Genomic DNA, 21,056 nt, shown 5'->3' on the forward strand with positions numbered 1-21,056 from the left:
CAAACCACAGCATAATTAACCAATTATGGCAATGCTATTTATTTTATTCAGAGGGTAGCGTTGTTGTTAGGTGCTGTCGATTTGTCTCCGACTCATAGCGACCCCGTGCAGAGCAGAATGAAACACTGCCCGGTTCTTTGCCAGCTCCACAATCCTTGCTATACTTGAGCCCATCTTTGCAGCCACTGTGTCAGTCCATCTCGTTGAGGGCTTTCTCTTTCTTCGAAGGTAGCATGAAGATGCTTATCAATTTAGAGAAGAGAGGTCTGGTAGGTACTTCTCTACTTTGTCCTGCTGTTTACTGTAAAATCCTACCGTAGCTTCCTGTTGTGCTGTACTAAAGCAGAGGCTCAGAAATCTGTTTGGGCATACTTAAGGATGAGAGATATTTGATAAATATCTGCAAAATACTGCTTAATACTTCTTCCCCTGAAAAACACAAACTTTTAATAGTTCATATTTCAATAACTACTTCGGATTTGATGGATTGGCTGGGTAGTTTCTTTGCTGAATTCACCTGAGTTTATGTATTCAGCTGGATTTAGCTGAACAATTCTGGAAGAGGGCCAGTGGAGCTTAATGGTCTGCATTCAAATGTATGACAGTTGATGCTGGTTGTTGGCTAGAGCTATATAGCTTTCTAACATGGTGATACTTAGGAAATTGTTCCTGATTCTTTTTCTCTCGTTTATTTATTTATTTATTTAGTAATACAATCAATATTTTTGTAAGCTGGTAGCATAGTGCCTAAGGCACTTGACTGCTAACCAGAAGGCTGGCAGTTCAAACCCACCAGCCACTCCTCAGAAAGAAGATGGGGCAATCTGCTTCTGTAGTGATACTGCCTCGGAAACCCAAGGAGGGGTCTTTTATGAGTCGGGTCCAACTCAATGGCACATAACAACAACAACAACAGTGTAAATAGAACAAAGGAAGGTAAAAATGAAAGTAGAAAGATCTTTTTAATTTTGTGGTTACTTTAAAATTTACCGTTTTATGAAAATAAATGAACTGCTGCACACAGCATGCATATGTCTCATAAACATAATGTTGAATTAAAGAAGCCAGACATAAATGAGCATTTATTGTATGATTCCATGTGTATAAAGTTAAAAATAGTAGGCAAAACTAATCTATAATGTTTAAAAGTCAGACTGTTGCTTACCTATTGGGAGGAAAGGGAAGATAAGAGGGGCACAAGAAGAATTTCTGGGGTGTTCTCTGTCTAGATGAGGGCTACTTGGGTGTTTTTACTTTACAAAAAGTTACTGAATTGTACACTCACAATTTGTATACTTTGCATATGGTTTACTTCATTTAAAAAAAAAAAGGATAGTAATTTTGAAAAACGTAATAGACATCTTATATAGACCTAGCCATTTCTTAAATGTTAGATAATCTATATGCCAGTCATTAGCTTTAAACCTGAAAGGCAGTAAATGTTGAAAACACTTTAAAATTTGCTATTGTTTTTAGTACTTCATAGTAATATAGAAGGGAGCTCTGGTAGTGTAGTGCCTAAGACACTTGACTGCTAATCAGAAGGCTGGTGGTTCAAACCCACCAGCCACTCCTCAGAAGGAAGATGAGGCAGTCTATTTCCGTAGTGATACTGCCTCGGAAACCCGTGTTGGGGTCGCTATGAATTGGGTCCAACTCGACGGCACATAACAACAAGAGTAATACAGAAAGGATGTATTATGTATGTTGAGTAACTAACATTCTTGGATTATTATTCTTCAGAAAAGAAGTAGTAATTAAACAGTTTGGAGAAGTCCTAGAAAAGCAGTTGACTTCAAGCAAAAAATTTCCTTTTCAATGTATTTGAAAGATACTTTTGAGGTCCTCAAATAGTACCTATATTACAGATAGGATCATCTCTTTTTTTTTTTTTCCTTTGAAGGTTTTGCGTCCATTCCTCCTTCGTCGAATTAAGGCTGATGTTGAAAAAAGTTTGCCTCCGAAGAAGGAAGTGAAAATATATGTGGGTCTCAGCAAAATGCAAAGGGAATGGTATGTCATATGACATATATTTTATGTCACTATTCGTTTTTCAATAGTTTGCATTTGTATTTTGTTTTCAAAAAATTCTGTTTGCTGGATTGAACTCAGCCTTGCTTCTCAAATGTGTGGATAAAACAAAGTGAGCCTGTTAGGTGACAGAATTAGGATGTGAGGTTTATGAATCCAAAAGGAAGAAATTAAACGTGTAAGCCTCAAAGTTGTTTTTTTTTTTTTTTTTAAAGTATAGTAATGGCACAGAAGGGAGAGGGAGATAGAACAGTTTCACTTGGTGGTTCATAAATACTGGCTTACAGATTAGTCTCTGATGGAAGTTTTTGATAGTTTCCTTTTCGTCATAAAGCTAAACTTACTCAACTTAAAAATCTCCATTCTGAACTGATGGTTATTTTAGGGAAAAATACCTTTTTGTAAAATGGTGAAAATAGTACATGTTGGCTGTTTTTAAACATCCTTATAGGGCAACATTAATAAATTGAAAACCTTGATACTTGCTTGCTTTTTTTTTTTTTTTGCCTCTCAAGTTGTACCAATCTGTGAAACCTAGAAGTCTGGAAACTACTGACTTAGTATTAAATTTGTATTTTTTTGTAGTTAGAAAGCGCAATATATATTAGTGTAGTGCTCAAAAGGAGAGAGATAATAGCCACCCAGTTCTGTCTTGGTCACGCATCTCAAGTATATTCAGTTCCCTACTTAATTTTGATACTTATTTGCAAGAGGCTGGAATTATTACTAGTAAAAGAAATTTAAGGATATAATATGGAGAACTGGGCAGTTACCTGGGAAAGAGAAGTCCACTGTAGATGTCCTCAGAACTTTTTAAAGGCTATTGAGTGGCAGAGATTTTAGACTTGTTTTATATGGCTCTAAAGTAAAGAACTAAGGCATGACTAAATGCTAATGGAAGACAGGTTTAGATGCTTTTAGATAAATAAAACAGTTGTGTAGGAAGTGTCTGCCTTAAACAGTATTTTGTGCTCCATGATTGGAGTTGCTTAAGCATATATTATTTAGGATTTTTTTGTTCAAAGTTTTCAAGGTCTTGAAACTGGTGTTTGTAATACAGATTTCTTGGACCTGTAGAATGATACCTAAATTCTTACTGTGAATTCAAGAATTACAGGTATTTCAGGGTTGAAATAGGGCAAGGGAATTAGAAGTTGACTTGTTTATTACAGGTATTTTGGGGCTGAAGTAGAGAAAAGCATTTAGTATGTAAAGTGACAGGGATTGATCAAAGCCTATTTGAACACTCTTAAAATATTTTCTTCTCAATAGGTATACTAGAATATTAATGAAGGATATAGATATACTAAACTCTGCAGGGAAGATGGACAAAATGAGGTTGTTGAACATCCTGATGCAGTTGAGAAAATGCTGTAATCATCCATATCTCTTTGATGGAGCTGAACCGGGTCCACCTTATACAACAGATATGCATCTGGTTACCAACAGTGGCAAAATGGTAGTATTAGACAAGCTGCTCCCTAAATTGAAAGAACAAGGTATCTATATTACTGGTATCCCAATTGAGAAGTAATGAAAACTTTAAAGATTCTAATATTAAAGTTAGGAAATACTTCACTTTTGAAATGACTGCTCTTGATACTTTGTAACACTGAAGTGGGACATTTAAAAACTTGTATCCATCGTGTGAGCATTCCCCCAGTTTTAGGCCTTTTCTTTTAAAAGGTGATCAATAGAGCAACTATACACCCTAAATTTGGGGAAGAGTTTCATTTTTATATAAACATTCCCCTTAATCAATGAATGATTAAGAAATTTCAGCTTTTTGTTATAAAATGGTGAGACTGCTCTTTCCAACCATATAGTTCTTAGATTCATTGTTAGACAGAGATACTGGGCTGAGATACTGGTTTTCGATTATTTACATGGATTTTTTGCTTAATTAAGTACCTTGTACAGAGATTGAAAACTTTTTTATTTATGTAACATGCTGACTTTTTATATGAAAATGGTGTGTGTATGGTGTGTATATAGGTAATTAACAACTTTTTTTTTCGTTTTTGTCATTGCTTTGTATTAGTATCTTTATAAACTTGATCTTTATTTTATTTGTCTTTGGGGATTGATAGCATCAGCAAATTATGTGCTGCAACATTGTAAGTAGTACATACTACTAATGACAAGAAACCAAAAAACAGGTGTATATTAAAAAAGGTCGTGTGGTTTGTTGTAACTTTAATAAGTCCTTAAGTTGACTGCACACACACCCTTTAAAGAAAAACTCTTTAAAAAGAAGTGTAATTATAATACCTGTCACTGTGAAAAATGTCAGTAATTTTATATTGTCAAATACATAATCAGATATAAAATTTTTCCATTTTTGGAGAAATACACATTCTGTGTATATTTTGATAAGAATGACAATTATACTAGTTGATCTACTCTAGGATATTGACTATCAAAACCATTTCATAAGAGTTGTCAGTGAATTGGTATTTTTAACCTTTTCATGTGAATATTTTTAAAAACATGTCCTTTGTAAGCTAAGTAACTAAAGGATTTAAATTAGTTGAGAGGAGTGACAGGAACTTGCTAGAGATGCTCACTTATTAAGAAAGATATATCAAACTCTGTAGGAAAAATGGAGACTATTGAACATTCTTATGCATTTGGGATAGGAAAAGGTGGGACGGCTGGAGATTGTCAGCTTAGCCTCCAAGACAGGATTGTTTCATAACACTGGCTAAGAAATAGAAGGTGGTTGAATAATCTCAATCACAGCAGATAGGTGAGTGATGATTAGAGTAGATAGGCACACATTTATAGCCCTTTGACCTGGAATGAGTCTTTAGAACTAGAAGACAAGAGGTATATGGATATGGGTTAGGGAAAGCAGGAATACTGTACATGGGGGTGGCTTTTATGGGTAGTGGTGGGAATGGTTGGAAGAAGATTATTTTTAAACATATATGGGGGTAACAGTATAATATTTTTTAAGGCCTATGAGATGACCTTCCAGATCAGAGGCAAATATCCTTTCTGTTTACCTTCATGTGCTATACAAATAGTATCCTTTTTTTTTTTTTTTTTAATGTCATAACGGGGAAAAAAGGTGAAGAATGACAGACTTGAATAATGTAGACTTTTTGGTGTTTTGTTTTCTTGTAACTAAGGAAGTAGCTTGAACTAAGGGGTTAACTGGTTGGTCTTAGTAATACTGGTTAGCCTTAAATTTTTGAATGATTGTTTTTACTCTTGAAGTCTATAATGAGTTTATTATAATTATCAACAGGTTCACGAGTACTAATTTTCAGTCAGATGACAAGAGTGTTAGATATTTTGGAAGATTATTGCATGTGGAGAAATTACGAATATTGCAGATTAGATGGCCAGACACCCCATGATGAGAGACAAGTGAGTAGAATTCAAAAAGGGGGGGATACTATAATATCAGATAAAATAATTTTCTGACACTTGTTTTATTTTATATGCATAGGAATCCATCAATGCATACAATGAACCAAACAGCACAAAGTTTGTTTTCATGTTAAGCACGCGTGCTGGTGGTCTTGGCATCAATCTTGCTACTGCTGATGTTGTAATTTTGTATGATTCAGATTGGAATCCTCAAGTAGATCTTCAGGCTATGGTAAGAGATACCAAATAAATATTCTTTGCTTAGATATTTTAATTAGGGTAAGTTAAACATTACCCACATCCCAGTGGCTTAACCCAATAGAATTTTTTCTTTCACCTAACATCTCACAGGTGATTTCCATCTAAATCAGGATACTTCCATCTAAATCAGGATACTTCCATCTTACGGCTATGCCTTAGGACTGTGGAGTTCTCTCTTACATCTTCTACATCAACTGAAGATTGCCCTGGAAGTTTTTTTTTTTAATGGGTCAGACCTGAAAGTGTCCCCATATAGCGTGACTGACTGCAAGGGAATTGATGAATGGTAGTATAGTTGTATTCCAAGGGGAATTAGAAGTGGGTTTGCTGAGCACCTAGCCTGTCTGCTATATTAGATGCTTAAAATTTATGCCTCTATGTGCATTTAGTTGGCCAGATCAGGAAGATTATTTTTATCTTCAATTGAGAAAATTCATGATCTCTAAATTAATATGAAAACTTAAAATTCTTTTTAAATTTGATGTTGCTAATGATTTAACTCATAGTATGGTGACCAGAAACTCAGCTTTATTAAATTTCAGGTATTGCTCACTTTTATCCTGTACTTTTAATAAGGATGGCTGAAAAAAAGTGATTATTACAAATGAAGGTTGTTTATGGGAATCTGGATTTTAACTTGCCAGAAGTTAAATAAAAGATCAAAATCAAATTAATCTGAGTACTATTATGAAGTTAATTGGGTAATATTTAATGACTGGCATTTTTATATTGTTTCTGATGTTCACTTGTTCATGTCACTTTCCCTAATAGTCATGGTGATTGAGATTTGATTTAGGTGGGAAAACAGTGAGTTTAAACCTAAGGAAATATATATGTGTGGTTTTATTTTTATTTTTATTATGCCTGTTTCATTATATATTTTAAGAAAATATACTTTAAAATATTTTAAATATGTTTCTCTGTATGTTCATGTGAGAATGATAGGTATTTTAAACTTTATTCAAATTAATATGGTAATTTGTCTAGGATCGAGCACATAGAATTGGGCAAACCAAGACAGTCAGAGTGTTCCGCTTCATCACTGACAACACTGTAGAAGAAAGAATAGTGGAACGTGCTGAAATGAAGCTTAGACTGGATTCAATAGTCATTCAGCAAGGTGAGCCTTGTTGTTATGTGCCATCAAGTCGGTGAGCCTTGTTGTTATGTGCCGTCAAGTCAGACTCGACTCATAGCGACCCCTCCTTGGGTTTCCGAGGCAGTATCACTACGGAAGTAGATCACTCAACTTTCCTTCCGAGGAGTGGCTGGTGGGTTTGAGCCTCCAGCCTTCTGGTTAGCAGTCAAGTCCTTAGGCACTACGGTACCAGAGCTCTCAAGGTGAGCCTTACAGCTTTAAAATTTTACCAAGTTGGATTGAAACAGCTTTTTTTCCTTTGATTTTTATTAGGTTTTTGTTACTAAAGCATCTATTGAGTAAGGTAGGCTAGCAGCCAACATTTGTGTTCTGGATACAGTAAATTTTAATTTTGTTAATGAGCATGGGTTTTAGAGTCAGAAATGTTGAAGTCTGAATATTGGTTCTGCACGTTAACAACCTCTTTTCCCCATTTGAGCCCATTTCCTCATCTATTAAATAAGGACAAAAAGTAACTATTATTTAGACTTTTTAAGAATAAAGGAGATGATATGTGTAAAGTAGCTAATGTTCAGTCTGGTACATATTAAATGAATAGAACCATTTTGATTATGATTTATATGTACTAAACTGTCTATTGCTTACTCTGAGGAATACTGAAGAAATAAAAACTAAATCAAAGAATGTGATTTATCTATGGTTATTGAGCAACCACCAGGTGCCAGTCACTGTTGTTGGTGCTGAGAATAAAAAAGATGGATGAAATTAGTGGGAGAGAGAGGTAGAACAATCATATATAAGTAGGGCTAACTAAACAAACTAACAAAAAAACCAAAACCAAGCCGACTGCCATTGAGTTGATTTTGACTCATAGCGACTCCCATTGGGTTTCTAAGGCTGTAAATCTTCATGGAAGTAGATTGCCTCGTCTTCCTCCCATGGAGCAGCTGATAAGTTTGAGCTGTTGATATTCTGGTTCCAATGCCTTACCCACTGTGCCATCAGAGCTTCTTAGGGAAAGCTAACATGATAGAAGGACTTCTGGTGGCATAATGTTTAAGCAGTTGGCTGTTACCTGAAAGGTTGGTGGTTCATAACCCTCCCAGCAGCTCTATGGGAGAAAGACCTAGTTAATCTGCTTCTGTTAACATTATCCTGTGGTGCAGTTCTATTCTGTCACATGGGGTTGCTGTGAGGAAAAGTGAACTTGGTGGCACATAATAAAGAGTGAAAATGGGGCATTTTTTATTGTAAAAATAAAAATCTGCACATATAAATAAACAGAAATGATAGGTATTTGAAATAAAATTAGAAGATAGTGCTTGCCAATAAAAGCATGTTCAATTAACAGAAAACACATACTTTTTCAGGAAGACTTGTAGATCAGAATCTGAACAAAATTGGGAAAGATGAAATGCTTCAAATGATTCGACATGGGGCAACACATGTATTTGCTTCGAAGGAAAGTGAGATTACTGATGAGGATATTGATGGTATTTTGGAAAGAGGTGCAAAGAAGGTGAGAGATACATTAAATGATAGCATTTTAAATATATTTCAAACCAGAATAGTTTGAGAAAATGTCAGTTATAGATAAATAATCTTATTTTCATAAAAAGCTTTTGTGTACTTGAAAGCCTAATTCATTTTGAGTGTGGTTTGCATGCTTTTTTGTTGTTGTTGTTTTTGGTCTAACAGGATGTTTCTTTTGTTCCCTAGACTGCAGAGATGAATGAAAAGCTGTCCAAGATGGGTGAAAGCTCTCTTAGAAACTTTACAATGGATACCGAATCAAGTGTTTATAACTTTGAAGGAGAAGACTATAGAGAAAAACAAAAGGTACTTTAGAAAGAACTTTTGGTCACTTGAAATCTTTATTTTACTGGGATTTGGAATTTAAATATTTGAATGTACTACCTTGTAATTTGTGTCAAACGTCCATTTCTGCTTATTCACAGCTGATAATGTAAATTATTTTCACTTATATAAAATTTAATGCCATACTTTAAGTTGATAAGCTTTGAATTTTTTTTGATGTTTCTTACAATCTTTTATATGCATTCTTTTGTGGAATGAATATCGTAATTTGGAATGTTTGAATATCAAATTTCTGACATTTTCACAACCTTATTAGATTTTTTTTTTTAAATAGCAGAATTGGTGGTAATAAGGGAAAATTTTTGTAACTTTATAAGTAACATTGTTAACATACAGAGAAATTAGAAAATATCTACAGGGTAGAAGGAAGAATATCTCTACCTAGAGTATATATCTACATATTCTCCTAATTTGGGTTGTGTAGCATACATTCTGTCCCATTTTTTACTAAATATATTCATTCATTTGGTCAAGAAATACTGAGTGCCTATACTGTTCACTAGATGCTGTACTTAGTGTTAATTATATGATGCTGAGTAGAATTGTAGTCCCTGTCATTGTATAGCTTACAATCCAGTATTTTGTGAATAGCTTTCCATTTATCATGAGGGTATTCATGTTGACTACTACATTAACTACTGTGAAGTAATAAAATTTTGTGATTTGAATTCTTTTTCACATGCTAGATTGCATTCACAGAGTGGATTGAACCACCTAAACGAGAAAGAAAAGCCAACTATGCAGTTGATGCATATTTCAGGGAAGCTCTTCGTGTCAGTGAACCTAAAGCACCCAAGGTGGGTTGACAAAGAACAAAAAGTATCTAAAAATAATAGGAATGTACATAAGTTTTCTTTCATTCATGTGATAGAAGTCAGATTGTTAAGAATTAGATTTTGTGTGATTTCTTAATAGTGCACTCCCTTCAATTTTTAGTTGTTGAAGTTTTCTAAAATTAATTTAGACTCTGTGTATTTAAAGTTTGGTTAATATCAGTTCAGTTTTATTGGAAGGTGCATATAATTTTTTGAGAAGTGGTGGTTATGGTTTATAGAATGAAGACTAGGAGTATATTTAAAGCAAAAGATTTTTCTTTATTTTTTTAATTCATTTTTCTTTAGGCTCCTCGACCTCCAAAACAACCCAATGTTCAGGATTTCCAGTTCTTTCCTCCACGTTTATTTGAATTACTGGAAAAAGAAATTCTATATTACAGAAAGACTATTGGATACAAGGTAGAGAAAATATTTCATGTTATGTCTTTTTCTATTCATACACCATTGAGATTGTAAGAATTGAATATTCTTAATATTTATTTACCTCGTTTGAGCCAAATAGAAAAAACTCTTGATTCATTGTATCCTAGGTTGTATAGGTCAGGTACTTAAATGCTTGTCTGTTATCCTGTAAGAGGAAAAAAAACAAACTATGACTAATCTGGTTTATTTTTAACTTAATAAATGCAGATAACTATATTTTCTTGCATGGTTGAATTAAAACTTCTGTAGTATTATTTAGTTGATTAAGAATTTTCTCTGAAATTTACTGATGATAACATAGAAAAATATATTTTAGGTACCTCGAAATCCTGACTTACCAAATGCAGCACAGGCGCAAAAAGAAGAACAGCTTAAAATTGATGAAGCGGAACCTCTTAATGATGAAGAGTTAGAGGAAAAAGAGAAGCTTCTAACACAGGTAAAAAAACCTTTAGTCAGCACAGAGTTAAAAGTCATTTTGTAAGGTACTGTGTTAGGTTGTGTTGGTATACAAAGAAGTACAAATTTCTGGTTTCAAAGATGGAAAATTTTAGAGATAATAAAGCCATGGACATAAATTTACAATAAAGATAATGGATAAATGCTACATTTATATTGTCACTAGTTGTTTGGTAGTTAAGATTTTAGATTTTTACTGGGCTTGGTAGAGTGGGTATCTTTTTGATCACCTTTCTTCCAGTGTTCCCATCTTTTCTTCCCAGTGAATGTTCTACATTACGAAGTTTTTATTCTCAGGTATAAAACTGTGCTCGGTATTCTTTTGTTTGGCATCCTTTGGGATTAAAGACCCGATGGCTTAGTGCCTAAGGCATGTGACTGCCAACCAGAAGGCTGGAGGTTCAAACCCACCAACCACTCCTCCGAAGGAAGGTTGGGCAATCTACTTCTGTGGTGATACCACCTCAGAAACCCAAGGAGGGGTCGCTATGAGTTGGATCCGACTTGACAGCAGTGAGTTTGGTTTGGTTTTGGTTTTTAGAATCTGGCCATAACCAACTTTGAAAGCTTTATTTTTCTTTCAGGTTTTCCTACTTGTTTTGTGTCTCTGCTCTACAGCCTATACATTTGTTACCACTTTACATAGTTTCTCATCTTTCAGAGTACAACCAAAATGTCACTTTTTCATGTAGCTGGTGTTCTTTTTTCCTACTTAGATTTAATGGTTAGTTATCTAAATCATATATGAGACATTGCTGTTGTATCTAGTACATGAAAAGTTACCACTCTAAAATAAATGAAAAAAGATAAAACGGAAGTGTTAGAAAATGGTTTTTCTGTAATACTTAGAACCGTTGGTAAAGTATAATAGCATTTCCCCACTAAGTGTGACATGCTGTGAATAGTTTGTTTCTGTTTCTTTGTAGGGGTTTACGAATTGGAATAAGAGAGATTTTAATCAGTTTATCAAAGCTAATGAGAAGTGGGGTCGTGATGATATTGAAAATATAGCAAGAGAAGTAGAAGGAAAAACTCCAGAGGAAGTCATCGAATATTCAGGTAATTTGTTTTTTATTTTAATAGATAAAGTATGTTATCAGGCTTTTGAGGTTAATAAAAAACTGTTGGAGGGTTGCAAAAAACGGTAAGGAGGCCGTTTTCTGACCTCCTCTAATCCCACAAGAGGAAGACAGAATTACCATCAATAGCCCAAGGCCTATTCCTGAGAGGCCGGACATGCTGCCTCCCTCCAGTCCTTTCTCCAACCGTTCCTCCCAAAGCACCCACCACCTCTCTCCTGGGTTCGATAATTCGCTGCAATGGCCACACAGAACTCACGGATTACAGGGTTTACTAGGGAAGCACCAGGCTACAACTCAAGTTAAGGAAGAACTCTCAGTCTCTCTCCCAGCCCACCATCCCTCAGCCAACAGTCTCTCACAGCCTCTCTCCCAGCAGTGCGTGTCCCTCGGTGTCTCACTCAGCAATGCGCGTCTCTTGCGTCTCTTTCCCAGCAGCGCGTCTCTTTCAGCAGCATGTCTTCCTCAACCAGCAGTCAGAGTTCTGCCTCTAGGAGACCTCCTTTTGAGCCCGACAGGGTGGTCAAACTAGCCAATCATAGCATCAGAACTCTAAGCACCTGAGAGAGTGGGCATCTCCCAGAACATTGTTTTGTGCCACTCCCAACAGAAATACTCCAGGTGGACAACTTCAGCAATCAGGAGCTCCTCAGTTGCTCATAGAAAATCCCACCTTGGAGTTTACAAAGACTTATGGGTAGAAAAGCCACACTAAGTAATTTACTGCACCACAAGGGTTCATATTTTCTACTCTGAATTTGATAAGCTGAATTTTTGCCAAAACTCAGTGTCTTATATTATTTTTATTTATTTTTATTTTTTTAAACTTTAATTAGAAAATGTTTCCCTTTTAGGGAGCTCTGGTGGTGTAGTGCCTAAGGCATTTGACTGCTTACAGAAGGTTGGTGGTTCAAACCCAACAGCCACTCTGTACAAGGAAAACTGGGCAATCTACTTCCCGTAAAAGATCTACTGCCTTGGAAACCCAAAGGGGGTTGCTGTGAGTCACATTCGACTCAATGGCAATGAATTTGGTTTTTGTTTTTGTTTCCCTTATTTAGAATGGTATAACTTTAATTTCTAAATACCAGCTAACTTGCTGTAGTGAAAAAAATTAAAATAGGTCATTGAATAATAGTGGTCCATTTTTATTCCATTTCTTTCTGTAACTTGTCAACTGTTATATGCCTGTGTTTCCTGAAGTTGGTTGAGCTGTCAAATGAACATGGGTAGTTATGTTGTGGTGAGTGCTTAGGATTTTAGAGTAGCAGAATTTAGTTTTTTTAAACACCATTTTATTGTGTTTTAGGGGAAAATTTACACAGCAAATTAAGTTCCCATTTAACAATATTTATACAGATTTTTCTGTGACATTGGTTACATTTTTTACAATGTGTCAGCATTCTCATTATTTCCATTCTGATACTTCATTTCCATTATCTAGCATCCCTGCTCCTCTTTAAAGTCTAATTTTTGCTTTAGGGTAAATGTTGATCATTTGGTCTCATTGTAGTTGATTATTTAAAGGGGCACAGATAATCAGGGTATTATATTGATAATATTTATTTATAAGCCAATCTATCATTTGCTTGGAAGGTAACCTCCAGGAGTAGCTTCAGTTCCAAGTTCAAGTGGTATCTTAGGGTGATGTCTTATAGGTTGCTCTAGTCTCTTATCAGTCCAGTAAGCCTGGGTTTTTTAGGAATTTGAGTTTTTTCCTACATTTTTCTCTCATTCTATCTAGTCCTTTGTCAGAATAGTCTGTAGTGGTAGCTGGGCACCATCCATCTAGTTCTGCTGTCTGGTTAGATGAGGCTGTGATTCATGTGGGCTGTTAGTCCCGTGAACTAGTTCCTTTGAATCTTTAGTTTCCTTCATTTACTTTTGCTTCAGATAAGACCAATAATTGTATCTTAAATGGCCACTCACAAGCTTTTAAGACTGCAAACACTACACACCAAACTAGGTTGTAGAAGATTATGAACTGTGTTATGCCACTTGACGAGTTGTCCCATCAGACTATGGTCCTAAGATTTTTAACCCAGACCAATTCTGTGAGGTATTTGGATGTGTCTAGGAAATATCTGTGACTGTGCCCCTATATGCTTTATTGCATATATGAATATGTATATACAGCACACACTAACATGTATATACATATGCCTACAGATATTGTGGACTAAAACATAGCAATGATTGTGAGGATGGTGCAGGACTGGGCAGTGTTTTCCTTCTTTTGTACATAGGGTTGCAATGAGTTGTAAGCAACTTTATGGCAGCCACAGATAATCTATGTATGTATGTACATGTACTCCTGTATACCATCCTGTATACTTATATATCTACCCATGTAACCACAAACAGTTTTTGGTTGTTATTTCTGTTATAAAATTGTGTTACACCATTTCCTGAAATTGCCCTTTACTCTTGTGTACTTCTTAATGTCTTTATTTGCCTTGGTCGGGTTGTACAGAATTCACCCATATGGGGTATTGCTTTTTCTAGCACCAAAAATAGTAAGTGTCTACTACATAGAAAAGAATTCCTTCCCTCTCACATCCCTGGTAACCAAAAAATGTGCTTTCTGTGTATATACCTATTCTTATTTTTTTTAATAAAAGTGAGACCATACAATATTTGTCCTTTTGTGATTGACTTGTTTCACTCAGCATACTGTCATCTAGCTTCATCCGTGTTATGTTTCGTGGACTCTTCATTGTTATTTATTGTCATGTAGTATTCCATTGTATGTATGTACCACATTTTGTTTATCCATTCATGTGTTGGTGGACACTTAGATTGTTTCCATCTTTTTTGCTATTGTAAATAATGCTACAATGAACACAGGTGTGTGCATATGATAGAATAGTCAAAATTTAAGGGTCAGAAGATGCCTAATGATATGATCAAGTTCATTTTTCTTGTTTTTTTTTTTTTTTTTACCATTAAGGAAACTTGAGAAATTATAAATTATAAATGATTGGGTTACTTTCTAGTTTAGATACTGAATAAATGAAAATCTTTAGCAAATAAAATAAAATAGAACATTTAAGCTAGCACATTAACAACCTGCAGTATGCAGATGACATAACCATCCTGGCTGAAATCAAAGAGGACTTGAGGTGCTCACTGGTGAAGGTCAAAGACTACAGCCTTTGGTATGACTTAAACTTCAAATGAAACAAAATACCTCACAACTGGTTTAATAAACAATATCACAATAAATGGGGAAAAGATTGAAGTAGTCAGGAATTTCATTTTACTTGGATCCACAATCAACACCCATGGAAGCAGCAGTCAGGAAATAAATGACTTACTACATTGGTCAAATCTGCTGCAAAAGACCTCTTTAAAGTGTAAAAAGCAAAGATTTTGCTTTGAGGACTGAGGTGCACCTGACCCTAGCTATGGTGTTTTCAAAGAATGTTTTATATACAGTGGCATGCCAGTAGGATGAACAGATCTGTCTTGGAAGAAGTATAACCAGAATGCTCGTTAGAAATGAAGATAACTAGACTTTGTCTGATATAATTTGGACATGTTATCAGGAGGGACCATTCCCTAGAGAAAGATACCATGTTTGGTAAAGTAGAGGGTCAGTGAAAAACAAAAAGATGCTCACTGAGATAAATTGATGAATGGCTTAACAAATGGCAGTGATTGTAAGGATGGTGTAGCACCAGGCAGTGTTTCAGTCTGTTAAACATAGGGTCTCTGAGTCAGAACCAATTTTACAGCACCTAAAAACAACAACAAGCTAGCTAGTTATTTATTATATTTTCTCTTCACCCCTCCACCCCACCCTCCAAACTCTTTTACAGCTGTGTTTTGGGAAAGATGTAATGAACTTCAAGACATAGAGAAGATTATGGCTCAGATTGAAAGGGGAGAGGCAAGAATCCAGAGAAGAATTAGTATCAAGAAAGCACTTGACACAAAGGTACATTGCTTATTAATGAATATGGCAGTTAATAAAATTGTCCTGTGAATATGAGTATTTTAGCTTTTTAAAAAGAAAAATTAGTTTAAAATAAAAATTTCTTTAAAGAAAATCATTGAACCGTTATAGATATTCCCAACAGAATACTATTAGGTTATCTGAGTCAAAAATACTATTAATATTAGCTCTTTTCCTTAATACAGGGAAATGAGTTTTCTTTTTATAGTAATGAAAACAGGACAGAGTTTATATAATGCAGTTGAAGTGCTTTGGATAGAAAATTCTGATTTGAAATAAAATAGCTAATTTTCCTAAAGCTGAGATTGACATACAGATTATATAGAACTTGTATTTTATTTAACGTAAAATCTGATTTGATAGATTGGACGATACAAAGCACCTTTTCATCAACTAAGAATATCATATGGTACTAACAAAGGAAAAAACTATACTGAAGAAGAGGATCGTTTTCTGATTTGCATGCTTCACAAGCTTGGATTTGACAAGGAGAATGTTTATGATGAACTGCGACAGTGTATTCGCAACTCTCCTCAGTTCAGATTTGACTGGTTTCTTAAGTCCAGAACTGCAATGGTGAGTGCATGATGCTTTTTTGTGCAGTGCATCAAAGAGTTTAGAGTAAATGATACTCCTTAATTAAAGTAGCGTGGTTCATTGACTACCATAATTCTAATGATATTATTTTGAAGGGAAAGAACTTACGTGCCTTTTAAAGTTAATTCTGGTTGATTTTGACCCTCAGGTATGTGCATCACTAAATTTTAAATTTTTTATGTAGATGGCACTGAATTCTCAAGTATGGACAGTGAATAGCAGTATTGTATATATTATGAGATACTGTTAATTTGTAAGTGAAGGATGCATTTATGAAGAATACACAACAGAATGACTTTAAAGAATAACTTTTTAACTTCATAGCATGACTGTATATGAAAATGAGTTCCTTTTGTTTATTTTTATTTTATCAGTTTGTGGGTATATGAGTGATTTTATATTAACTTCTCAAAACATAACTTTGTATTAAAATTGAAATCCTAAAACTTTGTAGATGGAAAATACACGATTTGCAATGTAAATGTATGTTCATATTTCAGGAACTCCAGAGGAGGTGTAACACCTTAATTACCTTGATTGAAAGAGAAAACATGGAACTAGAAGAAAAGGAAAAGGCAGAGAAAAAGAAACGAGGACCAAAGCCTTCAGTAAGTATTTATGAGTATTTAGATATTTTCTTTGTGAACTTAATTTTTCCCCCCATTATTTGGCTATCATTATTGATGTGTTAGTGGTTTTTTTAATAAATAATACAGTCGTCTTGTTGTTTTTACGTGCCGTCAAGTCAGACCCGACTCATAGCAGCCTCTCCTTGGGTTTCCCAGACAGTATCACTACTAAAGTAGATTGCCAGCCTTCTTCTGAGGAGCGGCTGGTCGGTTTGAACTGCCAACTTTCTGGTTAGCACTCATGTCCCTTAGGCACTATGCTACTAGAACTCCTCCTAATGCAGCATTAGGTCACTTAAAAGTTTAAACTTGATTGTGTTATGTGGGGAGTATTGCACGTTGTGTTAGTAGTATATAGTATAGGGATTTGTGAAACTTTGAGAAAGTATGTCTTGTCAAAGTTAATTGTAGTTGCTTTTGACTCTCAGGTATGTGCATTATTTTAAATTTTTTATGTAAATGGCACTGAGTTTCATTGAGAGCCTGCACTTCTCATTGGGAATTTAAATTGCAAAGTTAGAATATTTTAGGAGGTACTAGGAGAGCAGCAACTTTTACTATTCACTTCTGAGCTTTGATTTATTATCCTAGCAATGTCTCAACAGTGCAAAAGCAAAATTATTAAGGGAAAAAGGTCATGTTATTTAATAATAATTTATAGAGTTATGAATAAATGTGTCTCTGTGGATAATATCTCGTATTTATGCAAACTCTAAAAAAACTCACAGAATATTTCTTACTACTGTTTTCTTTTGGGAAGAGGGTGTATATTCATTTGTTCAGTATATTGATTTACTACTGCTAATGGCAAATTAGGAGCTCTGGTAGCTTAGTATCTAAGGCACTTGACTGCTAACCAGAAGGCTGGCGGTTCAAACCCACCAGCCACTCCTTGGAAGGAAGATGGGGCAATCTATGTCTGTAGTAATACTGCCTCGGAAACCTAAGGAGGGGTCGCTCTGAGTTGGGTCCAACTCGATGGCACATAACAACAATGGTAAATTATTCATTTCTTACAATTTCATTATTAGCATTAAATTGATATTATTTAAGTAAAATAGATTTGATAATTTGTTCTGAGAGATTTTATTATTCTGGGCAAGAAAATACAATAACACTTGTTATGTATAGAAGCTAAAGTGCTATAATATGTCTGCCAGTATATTTCATGCTTAAGGAAAAGTAATCTTGCTGTTTGTTTTTAGACACAGAAACGTAAACTGGATGGAGCCCCTGATGGTCGAGGAAGAAAAAAGAAGCTGAAACTATGAATATATTTTTGTTTTATAATCACTAAATTTAAACCAGTAGTTCTTTAATTTACGGGTCTTCATAAGATGTACTGTACAATGCTCAACTGTTATGTCATTAAAAGACATCAGGTTCATCTGTTTACTGAGCTAGAAACTTAGTATGTAGTTTCACTTTTTTAAATACAACAGCTGTGCTGAAATTTTTTTTATCTTTAACACTTGAAGTAATAAAATAGGCTTCGTTTATTAATAAATGCTTCATTTGATTTATTTTTCTATTATAGTTACATTTGTGAAGATTGTGACTTTTTGTTTATCAGCTATAGTTTCTACACTCATAAGACTTAAACACAAGCAAACAACTGAAAAAAACAAACATTTGTCTATTCAGTCTCAACTTAGTTGTGTAATTCTAATTCACTTTGCCTTTGCAGAAATTTTGGTATCTTTGTGGTACCATTGCATCTCATCTGGGAAGATTGTAAATTTCATTCTTCTTACTTATGTGAGTAGAATGGGGGGAAGAAAAGGCAAGACAAATTATAATTTAAATGCTATGCATATTTTTGTTACGCTTTCTGTTTCTATAGTTGGTTCTGAGGGCCTTTTAGTTGTATAGCCAAAGACACTTAGTATTTTCTGGTTCCTTAAGGTGTTATTGTACCATTTTGTAAAAGGAATATTATTATTATTTTTTAATTGTTGGATAAATATTTTGACAAATGACCTTCTGAAGCAGCCACAATGTAGAAACATAATGTCAGAACTGAGGTGATTTTTTTTTTTTTTTTTTTTTTTTTAAATAACCAGCCAAAATAAGGTATGAACTGTTAACTTGAAATTGGTAGCAAAAGGTATGCCCTCCCAGTCTGTAGCACCTTGAGTTTTAGGGTAATTGAGAATTTTATTTTATTATATTTTAAAATAATTTTTAAAACTACGTGTGAACAGCAAAACTGACCATAATTCCAGTTTTTATTTTCTATGGACAGACTTGATAGACTGGAGATCTTGAAGCAGGAACACCCAAATTGTAGTGTCAGGATTTTAGCTGTACCAGAGGCCTTTGTGTGCTACACATAATTTGTATAAAGTTTTATATGTGCAAATTGGGTACATAAACAGTTCTCCATTTTTCTAAGGGAATGCAATAAATGTAGCATCGTGAATAAATATAACTTTTATAATCCTTCAAAGTGGTCTTTCTAGTTCTTTAATTTCTCTTCTCTCTGATTTTTATTCACTTTTTTCCTTAGAACATTATCTTGTTCCATTTACTTAATTAAATTTCTTTTTCTCAGATTTCTAATAGTCATTTTTATATATCCACACTCATTTTAAAAAATACTGATTTCTGTATTACTGCTATCATCTTAATATCTTTACCTGCTTGCTTTTCTGAAATGGGGGACTGCTGCTGTCAACTTCAAGCAAAACAGTAGGGCAAAAGCAACTAGATCCTGTGCTCCTCCAAATTCTACACAATGTTGCATTTTTAAAATAGAGTCTAGTATGTGCCGAGTTTCATGAAAGGAATAATTTTGAAGAGTTGTGACTTCATTTTGGAAGAAATAATTTGAATAAAAGGCTGAAGAAAACTTTAAGAGGCAAAAAAGAAGTGATTTAAAGAAGAATAACCTAAACCAAACCCATTGCTGTCAAGTTAATTCTGACTCAGAGGGACCCTGTAAGACAGGGTAGAACTGCCCTTACAAGGTTTTCAAGGCTATAAATATTTATGAAAGCAGTGCCGATTCTTTATCCTGTGAAGTGGCTGATGCATTTCAACCACCAACCTTTCAGTTTGCTGCTGAGGACTTAGCCATTATGCCGCCAGGGCTCCTTAAGAATAAACACCTAATTTGTGTGACATGGGAGTGGTGGTGTAGAAATGTAAATATCAATCTAGTGCTAGCCCTCCAAAGCTTGGGAACTCAAAAGAGGAAAGCCCACTGGAAAACAGAAGATAAACATCTTAATCTAGCATTGCAATTTAGCCAATACATAAGATACTCTAGATAAATCTAGAATGAAGTAAAACCAGATTTCTATTTATGCTGCTAATTAAAGGAAAAGTAATAAAAGAGAAAATGAACTCAACATTGGAAACTGTGGGAGGAAAAGGAAGCCCTAGACTGGTAAGTGGTATGGTTCCTGGAGCCAATCTAGAAAAGGCCAAGTGGCCAGTCTCAGCAATTGGTTATAATCTTAAGTAATGAATTGAACTGTGTGCAAGGTTCTATATATTATTTTTGTTGGGAAGATTATAACAGTATAACCAGGTTGAAAAAAATAGCTCATAACTTTAAAATTAAATATTTTAAATAATATTAAAAGCTAAGGGTAAAAGGAATTTTTTAGTTGCATTTAAAAAAAAAAAATTGGGGCATTAAACAATTTATAGTTGACCCTCGAACAACATGGGTGTAAACTAGTCCACTTAATATGTGTTTTTTTTTTTTTTTTTTAATGACAGCCAATCAAGGAAACCATGAAAGATAATGGGTATGGCAAAAAGGTAGGGCATTAAACAATTTATAGTTGACCCTCGAACAACATGGGTGTAAACTAGTCCACTTAATATGTGCTTTTTTTTTTTTTTTTTAATGACAGCCAATCAAGGAAACCATGAAAGATAATGGGTATGGCAAAAAGGTAGGGGTGAAGGATTTCAAGATACAGATCTTGAAATCAAGAAATTCAAGAGCTAATCAACACCACACCATAGGAATTAATAGAAGATGATCTGATGGAGATGAGTGCTTCTGAACCAGTGCCAGATGCAGTGTAGAAGAAGCAATTTCAGAAAATAAACTATTAGACAATCTGGCAGAAGGGTTCTGATTATTCAGGGCTGCTTTTGACTTCTTTTACAACATGGACCCTTCATAATACAAGCACTGAAATTAAAGCAAATGGTGGAAGAAGGATTGGTATCGGATAGAACATTTTTAGAAATGAAAAAGCAATAAAGTCAGACATTATCCCACTCTTGCCTTTCCTCACACCTCCATCTCTTCTTCCATCCCTCAGACAGCACAATCAACCCATCCTCTTCCTCCTCCTCAATGTACTCAATGTGAAGATGAGGATGAAGACCTTTATAATGATCCACTTAGTAAATAATCATGCTGTGTAGATAATAAACTTAGTTTTTGTGTGTGTGTGTGTGTGT

The 21,056-nt window shown here is 34.6% G+C and overlaps 1 protein-coding gene across 1 annotated transcript in view; it reads left to right on the forward strand.

The window, feature by feature from the left end:
• The window catches only part of SMARCA5 (SWI/SNF related, matrix associated, actin dependent regulator of chromatin, subfamily a, member 5), a 40,462-nt gene extending 22,563 nt beyond the window's left edge, over positions 1 to 17,899 (forward strand). The window contains exons 10-24 of the mRNA XM_007944099.2: positions 1,904 to 2,013; positions 3,304 to 3,530; positions 5,285 to 5,406; positions 5,489 to 5,641; positions 6,658 to 6,790; positions 8,140 to 8,288; positions 8,489 to 8,608; positions 9,334 to 9,444; positions 9,769 to 9,882; positions 10,223 to 10,345; positions 11,292 to 11,424; positions 15,266 to 15,384; positions 15,766 to 15,978; positions 16,500 to 16,607; positions 17,834 to 17,899. Of these exons, the coding sequence (XP_007942290.1) occupies positions 1,904 to 2,013; positions 3,304 to 3,530; positions 5,285 to 5,406; positions 5,489 to 5,641; positions 6,658 to 6,790; positions 8,140 to 8,288; positions 8,489 to 8,608; positions 9,334 to 9,444; positions 9,769 to 9,882; positions 10,223 to 10,345; positions 11,292 to 11,424; positions 15,266 to 15,384; positions 15,766 to 15,978; positions 16,500 to 16,607; positions 17,834 to 17,899 (2,001 nt within the window). The remainder of the gene's footprint in view (positions 1 to 1,903; positions 2,014 to 3,303; positions 3,531 to 5,284; positions 5,407 to 5,488; positions 5,642 to 6,657; positions 6,791 to 8,139; positions 8,289 to 8,488; positions 8,609 to 9,333; positions 9,445 to 9,768; positions 9,883 to 10,222; positions 10,346 to 11,291; positions 11,425 to 15,265; positions 15,385 to 15,765; positions 15,979 to 16,499; positions 16,608 to 17,833) is intronic.
• Positions 17,900 to 21,056: the final 3,157 nt, after the last annotated feature.

This window comes from Orycteropus afer, unplaced genomic scaffold (assembly GCF_000298275.1).
Source record: "Orycteropus afer afer isolate SDZICR_OR568_19922 unplaced genomic scaffold, OryAfe1.0 scaffold00120, whole genome shotgun sequence".
Classification (NCBI taxonomy): domain Eukaryota; kingdom Metazoa; phylum Chordata; class Mammalia; order Tubulidentata; family Orycteropodidae; genus Orycteropus; species Orycteropus afer.